This window comes from Haliaeetus albicilla, chromosome 16 (assembly GCF_947461875.1).
Source record: "Haliaeetus albicilla chromosome 16, bHalAlb1.1, whole genome shotgun sequence".
In the NCBI taxonomy this organism is placed as follows: Eukaryota; Metazoa; Chordata; class Aves; order Accipitriformes; family Accipitridae; genus Haliaeetus; species Haliaeetus albicilla.
In genome coordinates this window covers 25449739-25464503 of record NC_091498.1, presented here as the reverse complement: position 1 = coordinate 25464503, position 14765 = coordinate 25449739, and the positions used below count along the sequence as shown (strand labels likewise).

Here is a 14765-nt window from a genome sequence, read left to right as displayed (position 1 = left end):
AAATACAGTGACTTAAATACTGCTTAGAATCCTTTAAACAGTACTGAAGGTAATGACTAGTCCTCTCACTGTGGCAACAACCACTTCTCTGATCTCACTTTTGCATTAGCCAGTACTGGCTAATGAATCATGGTTGCTTCCCTTAGCCAGCCAAGAAATTCATTAAAAAGCTTCCTCTCTTACAGTCTGCAGAAGGTAACTAAACGGTTGATTTTATTAGCAGCTTTGCTCTACTCATAAAAGTATGGTAGCACACTCCCTGTGACCTCATCTGAAGCCATAAAAAGGTTGTCCATAATGGGAGAATGGTTGTGGACATGCGATGGAACTTTTCTCAGCTGATTCCAAAAGTACCTACTGAGCATTCTGTTTTTTTCTAAAATGTTCAAACCTAACAGATTGATAACTAAGGCCTGAGGTCCACCTCCTCACCTTTCGTGTATCCTCAGACCTCAGCACAGATCCTAGTGTTCCGGCCACTGAGAGATCTACCTTAAGCATTTTACAAGTCTACCAAAACCACAGCCTATTAAATTACCCATCAGGATTCCATGGGCTGCAACGAACACACCAGTTCTCATCTCTTCTTCCAAGACTGCGTCTATGGCACTATCACATCATAGTCTTTCCAGGCTATTTAGGAAAGGGCATATTATATAGCAGAAGTCATTTTCTCTTTCAGTGCCCCACCTACTCAGCTCTCTTGTGAAGATTTTATGTCCACTACCTATGGAAACTGAGATGTGAAGCAAAAACCTCTGGAGCTACTAAAACTTATGTGGGCAGCAACTGTGGGATTTGTAGTATTTACAGACACCCAGAAATTTTATCAGATAGATGGATATATTGACAGCTTCTTTCAGAAGTATCATTATATAAAAGTTATTCAAATAGAATGTCACTGCATCTAAAGACAGCTGTATTATCACAACTCTTACAGTGAGGGTTCTGAAACTTCTTTTCACCCAAAGACTTTACTAGATCTAGAAAGGCCTGAGCACGGGAGGAATCTGGCCAACAGCCAGGAGGCTTAAAGTACTGTTTCAGTTCTAAACCCTAGCATTTAGTTTTGCTTGATGCAATGCTGTAGAATCAGCTTTAGCTGTGAAGTAACTTTCAGCAACGTGTGAACTTTTACTCAAGAACCACGAGATGGCACCACAAGCAGCCACAAAACCTCTTTAATTATCAGCAACTATGATCTTGCTCATTTATATAATTAATAAAGCAATCGGATAGGACTGTTTCTTTTTCAGACAGTACTACAGAGATTATAAATGGATTTCTGCTCAGTGACTTTTCTGTTCCTGTAAAGCTGAGCAGCCAGTGTTTAGACTGATCCACTCTGAACAGCTGTTTAATACTGTGTTGAAACAGACACAACATAAATCAGTATTTTAAAAGGTGATCAGTGACCACAGGTATCCAATTTCAAGGTAATTTTAATCACATTTAGAAACTCCCATTTCACAGGCTGGCTCATTCAACCTGCCCTGCATGACACCTGCCCTGTTCCTCCCTCGCACACCGCCATTCAACTCCTCTGCTTACCCCAGTGCCCTGCCTGGCATCCCACACTCCCCCATTTCCACACAAGAGCTGCCTACCAAGTGGGCCTTCACTGCCTGACACCTGCCATGGAGGTAGGAGAGGAGGGTCCCAAGCCCCTAATGAGAGAGAGAAAAAATGAGTTTCTAACATCCTTGGCAAGACAAGAGGGACTCCAGGATCCTAAAGGGAACAATGAGCAGTATTTTCTGATGTCAGTCTGGCTAAGACTCTGGCTGGAGGTTCCAGCCATCAAGTACCTTTACTTTTCTGCCATAAGAAAGCTTTCTATCTTCTGACATCGTGTATGACAGGAGTATCTACCCGATAGGCTAAGCACCCAATACATCCCACCACAGCACAGCCTGGTGCAGTACGTGTGCTCAGTCCCATGACATGGAAGGCTCCCGCTGTCTATTAGACCCTCTCAGCTATTTTTTTTATGCCCTCAAATAATGGAGCGCTTCTGGTCACTATAATTCACATCCCCTAGACTATAACGGTGTTTCACCTTCCTAACAGGAACAATATTTCTAGATTTTCCCTGTGAATTGGAGAGGGTATAAAAGGATGATATTATGGCATGGCACGAACTGCTTTGTGCACTTCTTTACTCAACCTCCAACAATCACCCAGGAAACAACATCAAATCCAGAAGCCATCAACACAATACCTAAAATAACACACCTTCAAATAAGCTTTCTAAACCTGTATTTGTCTGAATAAACATGGTGCCTGTGCATTGGTCCCCAAAATGTGTTCAGCCCTCAGCAGGCAAAAAGTTCCCAATACTCTGAATTAAATGAAACTGATTTTCTAACTGCTATCATATTATAGTTTTTTTTAAATTCAGTGACATGACGGTGCTCAGATATTTATTTTTCAATATCTCTTATCAATTTGGGAACTTTTTCTGTAGTAAAATGACCACACGACAGTGCCAGGTCAGATCCTCTAGAAACATTAGCAAAACTGAATTGTTGGTACTTAGAGCTGGGATGCTGGAGTCCAAGAGCCGCTACCAGAAAAACAGAGAAATCTTGGCATCTTGGTCTGGCTAATGCCAGGAAAATGTCCGGAGGGATGAGATAGACAATGTTTCTTCCACCAGAGGAATAATCCTAAACTCTCACTCTGTCACACACACACACTTCAAGCTCTGTCGCAAGCAAAAGGAGAAACAAGGCAATGGTTCTCTTCCCCTCCCTAGATGTCTGCTTCCCTGCCACAGCTTGCTTTGCCTGGGACTCATTCTGTGTAAGAACAGTGGCATTCTTACAACATTGGTTAATGAGGGGAGGGTATCATACGAACACAAAAGGCAGACTGGGAGGGAAAGGAAAGAGCTGCATCTGTCAATGAGAACAGTAAAACACAGATCCTGCCAACCACAGATTTGGTTGAACAGTGTATAATGCAATACAAAGTAACCAAAAGTTAAGACAGCTCAAGCCCGAACCTGCCAAATTTGTACCTACTTTATTTAAGAATAAAGCCTCTGGTTTTAATTATTATAATTGCCTGGAAAAATACACCTTCATTAGGAATTTAGCCAAATACAATGCTTGGTTTTTTTATTTCATCATTCTGCTAATACAACCTATCAAAGATTTGGGTTTTGTATTGAGCTATATACAGGGTGATACCTGTAAAGCTCTTCCTTTAAGCTTCAGATCTGTTTCCTCATTAAAGCTCTGTGATACTGATTCCTGCAGTAGTTTCATGAAATTTCTTTGCAAATTTGCAATCTGATCACAATCAAACTCCTACAGCTCACTGAGCAACTTCAACACCCTATATTCTGTGCAATAATGGCTCCATGCCCTAGAATAAAGATTCCATAGGACTGTTAAGAAAAAATCCTTTTAAAAAAATGTTTAGAATCCCTAAAAGCAGTGAATATTGTAGACAAAGCTGGTCAGATAAAATGTTAAAAACCACAGCTGAAGGTGGCTATGGCTGTATGCATCCTTTTCAACCTGTCTGTCTTAAGCAATCTGACCTAAAAATTACTGCATTTGCAAAAAGAATATGGGTCAGGCATCTTAGCCTATGACTTTATTTAGCAACCCAAATGAGATGGGCTTTTCATCCATTATCCAAGTGTGCTGAATTGTTCTGCATCAACTTTATTGTGTTATCAATGCACACTGTCAGTAAGATTCAAATAAGCCTTATGTTGCATATCATAGCTGTAGTTTGAAAACAAATAGCAGGTGCTGTTGTCTATGTAAGCATAAGGGACAGTCCTGCCAAACTTACTGTTTTAGAAGAAATGCACATTTTTTCAGAAGTCCTTCCTAAAATCCATCATAGACAAATGCGTGCCCAGCTTCTTAGAATGGTTACAGAACATAATAGAAATACTGATGAATTTTTAAAGTGTCTGAAACATTGCCTTTTTTATTTCTAGGTTTAAAAAAATATGAACATCACAGATAAGTGAAACAATCTGCCTAGAAAAAAAATGCAATCATTCCTTACACAAACTACTAATGACAGCCTTTGTCCTTTGGACTCAAGTCCTTCTTTAATATTTGGGTCTTGAAGTATTACTTACATAAAAGTTTAAAAAAATTAAATTTTGTTATTGATAGATTATGTGTACATTTGTTTTAAGCACTGACAAGAAAGAAAACCAGAAGGCCTCCTAGCTCAGAACTTGCCAGATTTGCCACTCAGCAAGTTGTGTCAATGAAACAAAATATCTCAGCTTTCTCTCAAGCACTTACTTTTAGGAAGCATATGCAGTACCAAAGCACTCAAATGCAGTCAAATTCAATTTGGCTTTTCAAATGAATACTCAGATACGTTTATTTGGGTTTCATTTTGGTTTGGATTTCAAAATTCAGTCAGCTCCTGATTAGTATGGTTCAAGAGAGTAATGTGCAGATAAGTGTCTCTTCAGCAACCTAAGATCACTGTTCTCCAAAACAGAAGTCCAAAAATATCTGAAACATTTTTCCAAAAATTCACCATTTCTGTAGGTAAATAGCAAATGACGAATTTCAAATTTGTTGAAAACTTACTCTACAAAGATGATTTCAATGAAGTTCATTGAAACCTAGGTTTCCTGCCAGCTTTCTCACTTGACTGCTCAGAAGCCTATGAAGCTGGGTTGCTGAAGATACTACATTTCCAAGGCTGGGGAACCCAGTGCTTCCAGTATTTGCAGCTGCCTAGGCAGTCCACATGTATGCTCTGGCTTCAACAGACAGTAACTTGAGACAGAAAGAGAGTAACCTGAATCAACTCAACAATGAAAAGGCTCTCCTTCTCTGGAGGATTTCAAAATTTGGGGTTTTCTTTTTTAAGAGTGAAATGAAAATTTAAAAAACAAACTGGTGTTCCTCTCTCAGATAGTTTTGCTTCCATTCACACTGAACTCTTCTACTTAACAACCCACGAGTCACAAGTAAAACCAGAGGGCTTTCTACTACTGCTCAGTGAGGAAGATAACAACATTGAGCATGGTTTCTTCTTTACAGGCACACACAGGCACCACTTGAATTAGAGTGAAAGAGATCTGGGCATGTCTCTACTCTGTGCAAGACCAGCAAAAACAAACCATAATGAATCATATCAGATGCAGCCTCATGTCCCCATTTCTAGTGTCTTCAGTTGGTATCCTTATAGCAATATTTCTGCACTTTCACTATCAACAGCGTAAAAGCAATCCCATACAGACCCAAAACCTGCTCACATAACACAAAGTAAACCCTAGCTGGTTATGTATTAGTGGAATATATGACTTTACATATATTGTCCATCAGATCTCTCCCTTGCTTTGTCAACTCTTTTCTAATATGACTAATCTGTTTTGTTAAGTCCATTAAGATGCTTTCTTGTTCTTGTTGAAAAACACTAGTTGTACCCAGAAAGCTTAAAATAAAACAGTAGTGCTCCAGGACAATCACAGGATCAAAACTGCTACTTATTCACACACAGAGAAGCTATTCCTAGAAAAAAAAGATTTATTTTTCATTAGAAAAATAAAATACTCGGAAACAAAGTGAGATGGTAAAATGAAAGAACGATAAAGAAAAAAAAGAAAAAATATTCCTAACAAAGATAGAATTTTTAAACTTCATTTAGTCCTGAGCAGAATCTCAACTTACTTACAACTAACAGATACCACTGGAGTTATCAAATGATGTTATATAAGAAGCCAAGATCACACTGTGAGTTTGCAGGAACAAACAGCTGAAGGCTGTAAGAATGCCATCACTAAAAAGGGTAAGAAAATGCAGCTGGTTTATATATTCAGAAATGTGGTATAAAAATCAGCCATGAATGAATTTATATCATGCAAGACAAAAACTACAGGAAAAATAACTGAATGACAATAACATAGGCATCTGTATTGTTCCTTGAACTCTTCTCTGTTTATTAAACTCTTTTCAGGATTAGTTTCTCCTGCTGTTGCCTGCAAGCAGGATTCTCAGAACACTTAGAAAGACTAACAGCTTGTGTAGGTATTTGCAAATACGGGATGTATAATCTTTACTATAAGTAATGGAAACTAGTATCTCAAAAGCTTTCTAGAATTCTGTGCTACTAAATATATAGTCAATGCATTCTAGCGTTTTCTTTATTCTCCTGAGGGTATTCTGCTTGCATACAAGTGAATATGTGAATTCTTCATCAATGATTAACTCTTTAGCTGACACTAATTAGTTTCAACTACCCAGCTATGTGCTCAGCAGGCCTAAGCTACTTCACAATTCTGCATCATCAGTGCTGGGTAACTAAAACAATATCAGTAAAAATTGTTTTGAACTATAGCGACCAACTACCCAATGCAGTTACCACCAAAGTCAATGAGTATCTCTCCAATTACTGTAATAAGAATCACAGTAAACTCCAAAGGCATATAGAGGGGTAATGCAACGACAAAAGTCATCTCCCACCAGTAGTAAGCAATAAAAACAACAAAAGGGAAAAACAACACTCCAGTCAATTTACTTAACATAGGCCTGTGCTGCTGTGCTGTGAAATGCCAACCCCACACAGGGAGTCCTGAAGCACAGATTCAGAAGCAATTTGCAATCTGTGTACTTCAAGGGTATCAATTTAATCAATCACTGGGTAGCAGCAATGAGGTCTTTGGCGTTAAATACCTCAGGTTAAATTTGGACCTGTGCAGAAAAACATTTGGACAAACAAAAAAGGGGAGAGGAAGGGTACTCAGTCAAGACAGGCTGTGTGCAGAAGAAACTTGACACAAGCACATACAATAGTCAGTATGATGGCATTGAAGTGCACAACTCCAAACTTAAAAAAACCAACTCTTCATCCTGTTCTAACTCATAGGAATTTAATCAAGCCATAGATTGAAGCACCTTAAACATGCCTTGAGACATATTTTCAATGAAAAACAGCTTTCAGATGCAGAAACTATTATCCCCAGTAACATATCTATTTAACAAGATCTAAAACATGTAACCACAACCATGACTCTAACAAACCTAAAATCCCATCCCTTGACAGTTTTAAAAGAATATATTAGAAGCTAAAGCTAGTCTGCAGCTGGAAAATTTACAGGTAAAACCTGTCTTTTATATCAGACATTGTATTTTTTCCACTAGAAGATTCAATACATCTTCTATCAGGACAGAGTCAGATTTATGACTCATGGTGGACAAGTTGCACACATATAACAAAGTTTTCCAATAGCACTTTGATAGATGCTGAAGTTCTCTGAAAGATCTGATCTACCTTCTTTTAAGCAAGGCAGATTTACAACTTGCAGTAACAGAATTGCTAGTCTTACCACTATGCCTCTTGAAGAAAGAAAATTCATTCGTTTAGGACATACAAGAAACACAAAGCTTTCAGTTCTGTATTAGATGCTTTTGCAAAAAAAAACCCCAAACAACCAAACAACCAACAAAAAAAACCCCAACAAACAAAAAAACCCATGACCACAAAAAAACCCAAACACCCAAACCACAAACAGAAGAAAAAGAGCATTTACTGCTTAGAAGGGAAACAGCAGCAGAATGTCTCACAGCATTTCTAGTTGAAGCGATTAGTAATAGCAAAGCAAGTGCTCTCTTGTGGCAGCAGTGGTAACAATGGCTTGCTGGGTTACAACAGTAAACAGTCCAAGAGAAATAGCCATAGAATACAAAAAAATAGACATACAGAAAAGCCTTTTATTTCCCTGAGATGCCACTAAGGCATTAACACAGCCAAGTGAATCTGATGCCCACTATGACTTGCACAAAAGTTGGAGAGTCTTCATCTACAGGACTACCTCTACTCCGATGAACCAACACCCTGCCCATGTTGAAGACAAGATCTTCCATTACAGCATTTGCCATATTTCCCCACTCACTTCAACAGGAATACAGCAATCTCCATTGAACACGTCAGGGTAAAGTCAGCATTCCCATCAATAAGTATTAGATAAATATGACCCAAATAATGTTGTGATCAAGATCTTAATGCACCAGGGCTGACAAGTTTTAGACTAATTTCAGCTCGGTGTGGTTTCGAATGGCTCAGATCTTGAACTCAGAATATCAAGGCTGAGAATAAGAACATAAACTCTGCCTTCACAGTACCAGTGGGGCCAACTAGAAATGTTCTCCTTGAACTTGATTAAGACTAAATTGAAAAGCACTAGCTGTTCCAATCCAACTCTTTGATTCCCAATCATAATGCAATTACAGCATTCTGCAGCAACTTGAGCTCTCTCACGGAGCCTGGAGAGCTTGGATTCTGCACAATGGACCCACTAGTAAGCTAACCCTAGAAAGGTGGAGAAAGACCATGAGATTGCTTTGCTCCAATCCAAACAAGCCATTTGCAAAGACATTCCAGATTTGTGAATGGCTTAGCTAGCTCCAAGTGTGAGCAGAGCACATGCAGGTCTGTGAATCTTTCTGTACAGACATGCCACAACATCTTTTAATTTTCTAGGCTGTATACACAAACCACCACAGAATTCCAGGAGTATGACTTCAATAATTCCTCTTTGACAACATGGGCAACACCTAGCATTCAGTCCAAAAGCATAATGACAACTGTTAAATCTAGGATGGACAATACTGCTTAAGAACTAGATAGATAAAACCACTAGTTAAAAGTTGCTGTAGCATGTGAAAAGGAAGTGTTCTTCCCTCTGGCATTATTCCCTAAATTGAAACATAAACCATTTAAACTGGAAAGCATTTTTATTTCTCAAATAGAGACAAAATTCAGTAACACAGAATCTATGTATAATGTTCACATATATGTGAAAATTACAGCTTCCTGAATAAATAACATTTGTTATTCCCTTCACAACTACCATAACCTTCTAATCTAATGGGAATATAAACTTGAAGGAATATGATATAGTTAGAATAGAAACATTTCCCAGATGTATGAACTAATAATCTTAGAAAAACATGTACTTAAACAGCATCTTGCCCATCATGAGAAGTAATTAGTTTTGTGTATCTTTCTAACAAAAGGTGTGGGAACAAAATCAAAGTCAACCAAGTTAACAACTCACCAAATTACCACTCCTCAGATGATAGACTGGTGGTTAGTCGATTTTAATTTGTAATTTCCTATTACACTAAAAATGTATATTCATATATTCACACAATGAAATTAGCAGAGCTGATAGCTGGAGAACCAACCTAGAAATGATGATTACCAAAACAAATGCCCTCAAAGTCAGTGCAGGACAAAATCTTCCTGTGACAAAGTTTGTGTTGTGTTTACAGTGCGCCTTCATGAACTCTTCAGTAAGAACACTACATAAAGCATTTCCTGTTAAGCCTCCCCCTCATTCCCACTTCCCAATCAATCCCATCACTTACACTGCTACAGCTGTTCATTTCATTGTGGAACAAATTGATAAGGATTAACAACAATGCTGGAAAAGATGGCTGGGTTGTTTTTTTTCCTTTTAATCAGAATTATTTCCCTTATTTGCATTGCCACAAGTAAGGAGGCTGAGTGGGCCAGATGAAGGAACTAGGGGAGGGAAGAAAAAGCATGGCAGGGGCTAAACTTGCCTTCTCTGCTTGTGAAACTATGGTTTTAGTGAATGTGTATGACTTCCTCAAACCATGAAACAGATCTTTGCAACTGAGAGATTAGATATTTTCTGTATTGTCTTTCGCAAATGAATTTTATTTAGTTTTATTTAATTTGCATAAATTAGTACCTAGAAAAGGCCAAATCCTCAGTAGGGATATAACAAATTGTAATCAGCTTTTGTCTGGCATCTCTGGAATTAGTGATTTACAGAAAGTGAGAATCTTCTCTGAGAAGACAGACTGTGTTGACACTAAATGACACAAAAGAACATTATTAAACGATCACAGAGTTTATATTAGTAAAGAGGAAGATGCCTGCTTTCTTGACTTCTTTATAGATTTAATTGAGCTGTGTTCTCACTCAAAGTAATTATTACAGGATATGTCCAGGGAAAATTTGCAGATCACTTTCTAACTTTGGTGTGATAGGAAATTCATTAACAAATTAAGGTACTGCAGACTGGATGGAAATGAACAGATGGCCAGTCTGCAGGATGACAGGAAGGTATGAGACACTTGAAGGGCTCATTTGTAAAAGCCATTTTGAAAAGTATCCCATTTGCAGGACAACTAATAAGCCAGTGAGAATTTCTTTTCATGATAAAATGTTTTTAACTGTATGTCCTTGACTAGTTTTCTTTTGTGGATGGATTTCTGTAAAAGTCAGACTGACCATAATAGAACAGTCATAACAAAGCAAGACTGGCTGTTCTAGGCAGATCATAGTAAATACAGTGCTACTGTGAGTCATTTTCCCCAGAAGTGATATATGAAGCTCAACAAAGTTATTTCTCTGTCTTTATTCTGTTGAAGAGGCACACATCAGTAACTTGTGAATGCAGGAAAAGGGCAGTAAGCAGGGGAACACTATTCATAGAATCTTTTATTATCATGACAAACTAGGCATTCAAGTTGAGTTTGCATGTTTGCCTGCTAAAAATATCTGAGATCCCTGACAGAAAACACAGATCTGGAGCCTCCTTATGACATCTTTATAGTCCCTTTCCACAATACAGACATTCATTACATAAGTTTAAAAAAATGTGACCATGCGACAGACAGGAACCAGGACTGCATATACTGGGATAGGAATTTGAAAAACCACAGTGGTATTTTAAATGGTAAAGAAAAGTGGAGTTACTCATGGTTTAACAAAACTCACACTACTAGCTTTCTTGGACCACAGACCAATAAACAAGTACATATGCAGCTCACTGGGTAAGACCTAATTTAGAGAAAAGCAATTAAGATTGATACCATGAAAAACTCAGGAACATATTCACTAGCCAAGAAATACTCTAGTAATGTCTCTGCTATGAATTACCAGAGGACCAGCTTGCACCCCAAGCCTATTAGTTTGAGGGCTGACATAAAACACAGTTAAAACACCTGAACATTTCTTTTCCAAAAACAGGCTTCTCAACCTTCTTTCAAATTGTGGAATGGCTCAGCTATTTCTAAATGCCACTGAATCAAATTCAGTGAAACTTCTAAAAAGACATTGTGACAGTAACCTTCACCATCACTTCCTGAGTGTGTTTTGCTTTTCTTTTTTCCTCTTAAGAAGGCTTGATCTCACTGTCTGGCTGAACATTAATCCGCTTTCATCAAGTACCAAACTAATGCCTGCTGCATTAATACACTGCAAATCCTCAAGGTATAAGTTACACACAATTTAGTATAAAAGGTAAGCATAGGGCTTTCTTTTCACTACAGCTATTATCAGGAAGGCAAGTAGAATACAGGTAAGTTTTTATCAGATCCTGATCTAGAAATCTTTTTTCAAATTGCAAACACTGTATGTAATTAATTACTTCTGAAAACTAGATTATCCTTTGCTCTTTCTCTCCCTTGCTTCTTTTTCTTTCTCCTTAAAGACACATTCTCTGTACAGAAACTTAGATAAAAATACTTCATTGAAAGTGGTATGGTACTCTGCTATTAAGTATTCTACAAAGATTGCCAACATGCCATTTCAGTCGCTTAGGAAAATCAAACTCCTCTAACAATAAACATAAGGATAGATCTATTTAATGGCTTTATCCTATGTTCTCACTGATGTTTCTAAAAGCTTGCTATTATAGAACCACTTGAGGATAATGTGAAGACTCAATTTCTCCCTGTTTCTATAAGTATTTTCTGTTGAAAATACCTATACATGTTTCTCCAGTATAGATATATTTTTTTGTTTTATAAACAGGATGAAGACAGTTAATTTTTACATGCTGTTATTTTGCTGGAAAGCAATTTGTTGCAATAGCTGTCAGCTCACCAATATTACTATAGCAGTAGAAAGAGAAGAATGTGAATTCTGTATTACAGTGAATGCCACGTGGTGCTCAGGATACTGCTTCACAAGGGTGAGAATCTTAAGTTTAATTTCAGGCACCAGAATTAAATATTCCAAGTGATGTATGAATAACCCATTTCTCCAGTTCATAATGAACATATAGGCACGATGAGCCTTGTGAAAGAACAGGCTGAGTAACTGCTGTGCTATTTGACAGGAAAGTAGATACACAGCGAATCTGAGCCACAAAGCGAAGGGTGAAAAGATGCTAGTAAAATTCAGATCTTTAACTGGCTGCACACATTATGTTTATATTGTATAACTAGAGTTGAAAGTATTACAGTCTGGATCTCTGCCTTGTGTTCAATTTGCGGTTGCAAATCGATACAATAAAGCAGCCATTACTATGTAGACTCTTCTACTTTTCCAAATAATTTGAAGAATCAAGTAATTAACCTGCAAGACTGTTTGGTGATGGTGTGACACAAATTTGCCATATCGGTCCTCCTGAAATAAGAAATCTAAGGATCTACATGAAATTAGAAGAGTCTGATCCAAATCCTTTTGATCTCAGTGGGATTTTCCCACCAGTTTAATTCATTTTCACATCAGGTCCTTTATTTTATAAAAATTTGGAATTCTAGCCCGTAACAAATTTCAAAATAGGTATTTCCTTCTTGTAATTTTCAGGATCCAGTATATAAATATCCACCAGTATCATCCGTTCAGCAAACATGTACCTTCAAGGAGGTCGTGTATGAAACAGTGAAGATCCCTGGCTGTGGTGATCATCCCGAATCTTTTTATTCATACCCGGTAGCTACAGAGTGCCACTGTGAGACCTGTGACACTGACAGCACTGACTGCACTGTGAGGGGACTCGGGCCATCCTACTGTTCCTTCAGTCAGAATGGAAGTAACCAATGAAGGGTACTTGAGATGGCAGTTTGGCTTTTAATGTTCACTTCTAAATAAAGGTACTGATCGGGCATAAGCAGAAGATAATAGGCAAGGCTCTTTAGAAACTGCCAAGACTGAAACAAAGATTTTTAAGGTCAAATTGACAGCTACTGCCTAAAATTCTCTTCAGGCCTTCCCTACTTATCCCATCAGTTTCCTTAAAATCATTTTCATAGGTCTATAGAACACTGCTTCTGATTCCTTCTGCCCTTGCCTCCTCTTCTTCTCTGTCACACCTTCATTCTTTATATTCCTGTATTTCCACTGTCTAGTTCACTTAGCTTATTCTATGCTATCCTATACTTTCAAAAAGTTCCCAAGTTCCAAGTCTTTATTACCCCCTGCTTTCCATCTCTCCTCAGAAAGCGCTTATTTTAAAAAGCCTTGCTTCGTTGGTTTTCTTATAGCCAACATCTGTGTCCTCACTTTCTATTAGTTGGACTATAAATCTCTCTCAGCTGAGATCCTGACTTTTTTTTGACAAAGTATTTCATATAGTCATTATGCTCTGTAAATAATAACAGCATGTTTATTTAAGAGCCAAAATCTATGTTCAAATGTTGAAAGTCACCTGAACTCTTGTGCTTTCTCAGTAAGGCTTGTTAGCTCAGGCCCAGTGCCACAATAACACAAATAACATGAACTCTAGTTCATAGCTGGCTAACTTGAAAAAAGAATCATCAGCTGTCTACTTTCACCTGAGTAAACACATCCTAAGTCAGTTAAACAATTCTGAGAATTTTGCCACATATCAGAAACACTGGATTTCCTCTCATTATGCAACAGAACATGATAATGAGAATTTTTTTAACACTGTTTAATATAGGAGTCTCACAAACTATTTAGGGATGAATCTAGATGCACCTGATCCCATTAGTGCAAACATGGTGTAATAACATGCCTTGAAAGTAGTTCACAATAGTCCCTTCTGAGAATGGAAGGTCATAGAGTTCTGCAGTAACCTAATTCTGCAATGGCCAATATGAAGTTGTGATGGGCTGGAAGCAAGCTGGAGGACTGACTGAATCAGAATTGAAAATTACCTCACATTATTGTGAAAATTATCTGAAACTTACAAAATGAAATCCTATCAGGAAAATGAAAAGATACTGCCCTTCATCAGAAACAATCACCTACACAAACACAGAAAGGAGAACAACTGGTTCAGCAGCAGTTCGGCACCAAAGACTTGGAGGTTATACAAGCTAAGTATGAGTCAACAATATCCCACCAATGCAGAAAAGTGAGAATGTAAGGAATAGAATCTACAAGACACAATCTACTTCTACCACTCAGCTCAAAAGATAAGGGCCTCAACTGAGTTGTTATTTCCAGCTTTGGACACAGAACTTCAAGGCATTGAAAAACCAGAGAAAATCCACAGAAGGGTAAGAAGAGTGGAGAGAGGCCTAAAGAACATCTTAGCAGAAAAAGATTTAAATAAATGTGGTTGTTTTGCTTATGGGATGTAACACTTACAGGGGGAATTAGTGGAACATTTTACATGCTTGAAGACTGTTACAAAGAGAAAAGGAACAGTCAGTTCTCCATGTTCATAGTGAACAGAACAACTAATGAAAGATTCAGAGTAGTAACTAGGAAATCTTCTGAAAGGTACAGACAGCTAGACACTGAAATAAATTGTCAGGGGCTGGGGAAAGAAGGAAGGAAGACAGTGGGGTCTGTGGAGCAGTGACCACTACAGGTCTTCAAGCACACGTTGAACCTGTTAGGAATGACAGAGATAAAGTTAATTTGCCATGAGGCAAGGCAATAAAGTAGACGACCTCTTGAGGTCACCTGGCATGTCTGCTTTTCAGACCGTTACAGACATGTTTATTTAAAAGGAATTTGTCTGTTACTCTGAATCTCTCTTATAATAGATAATAGATATTTTAACTTATTTCATTTTTAGCTTTTTTACTGAA

At 37.9% G+C, this 14765-nt stretch overlaps 1 protein-coding gene and 1 long non-coding RNA gene across 4 annotated transcripts in view; one reads left to right on the top strand and one right to left on the bottom strand.

Annotated features, from left to right (window-relative positions):
- Positions 1–14765, bottom strand: part of LOC138689300 (uncharacterized) — a 67771-nt gene that overhangs the window by 21571 nt on the left and 31435 nt on the right. The gene's annotated exons all lie outside the window — the stretch shown is intronic.
- Positions 11789–14704, top strand: FSHB (follicle stimulating hormone subunit beta). Its single transcript, XM_009927640.2, has 2 exons — positions 11789–11947; positions 12568–14704. Exons 1-2 carry the CDS (start codon positions 11789–11791, stop codon positions 12802–12804), a joined length of 396 nt encoding a protein of 131 aa, XP_009925942.1. The 3' UTR covers positions 12805–14704.

Bases quoted from the DNA above. Each gene is read 5' to 3' on its own strand.
- FSHB (XM_009927640.2), top strand. From the start codon at position 11,789: ATGAAGACAGTTAATTTTTACATGCTGTTATTTTGCTGGAAAGCAATT. The intron at 11,948-12,567 runs GTGAGAATCTTA...TGTAATTTTCAG, and splicing joins CAGGATACTGCTTCACAAGG to GATCCAGTATATAAATATCC.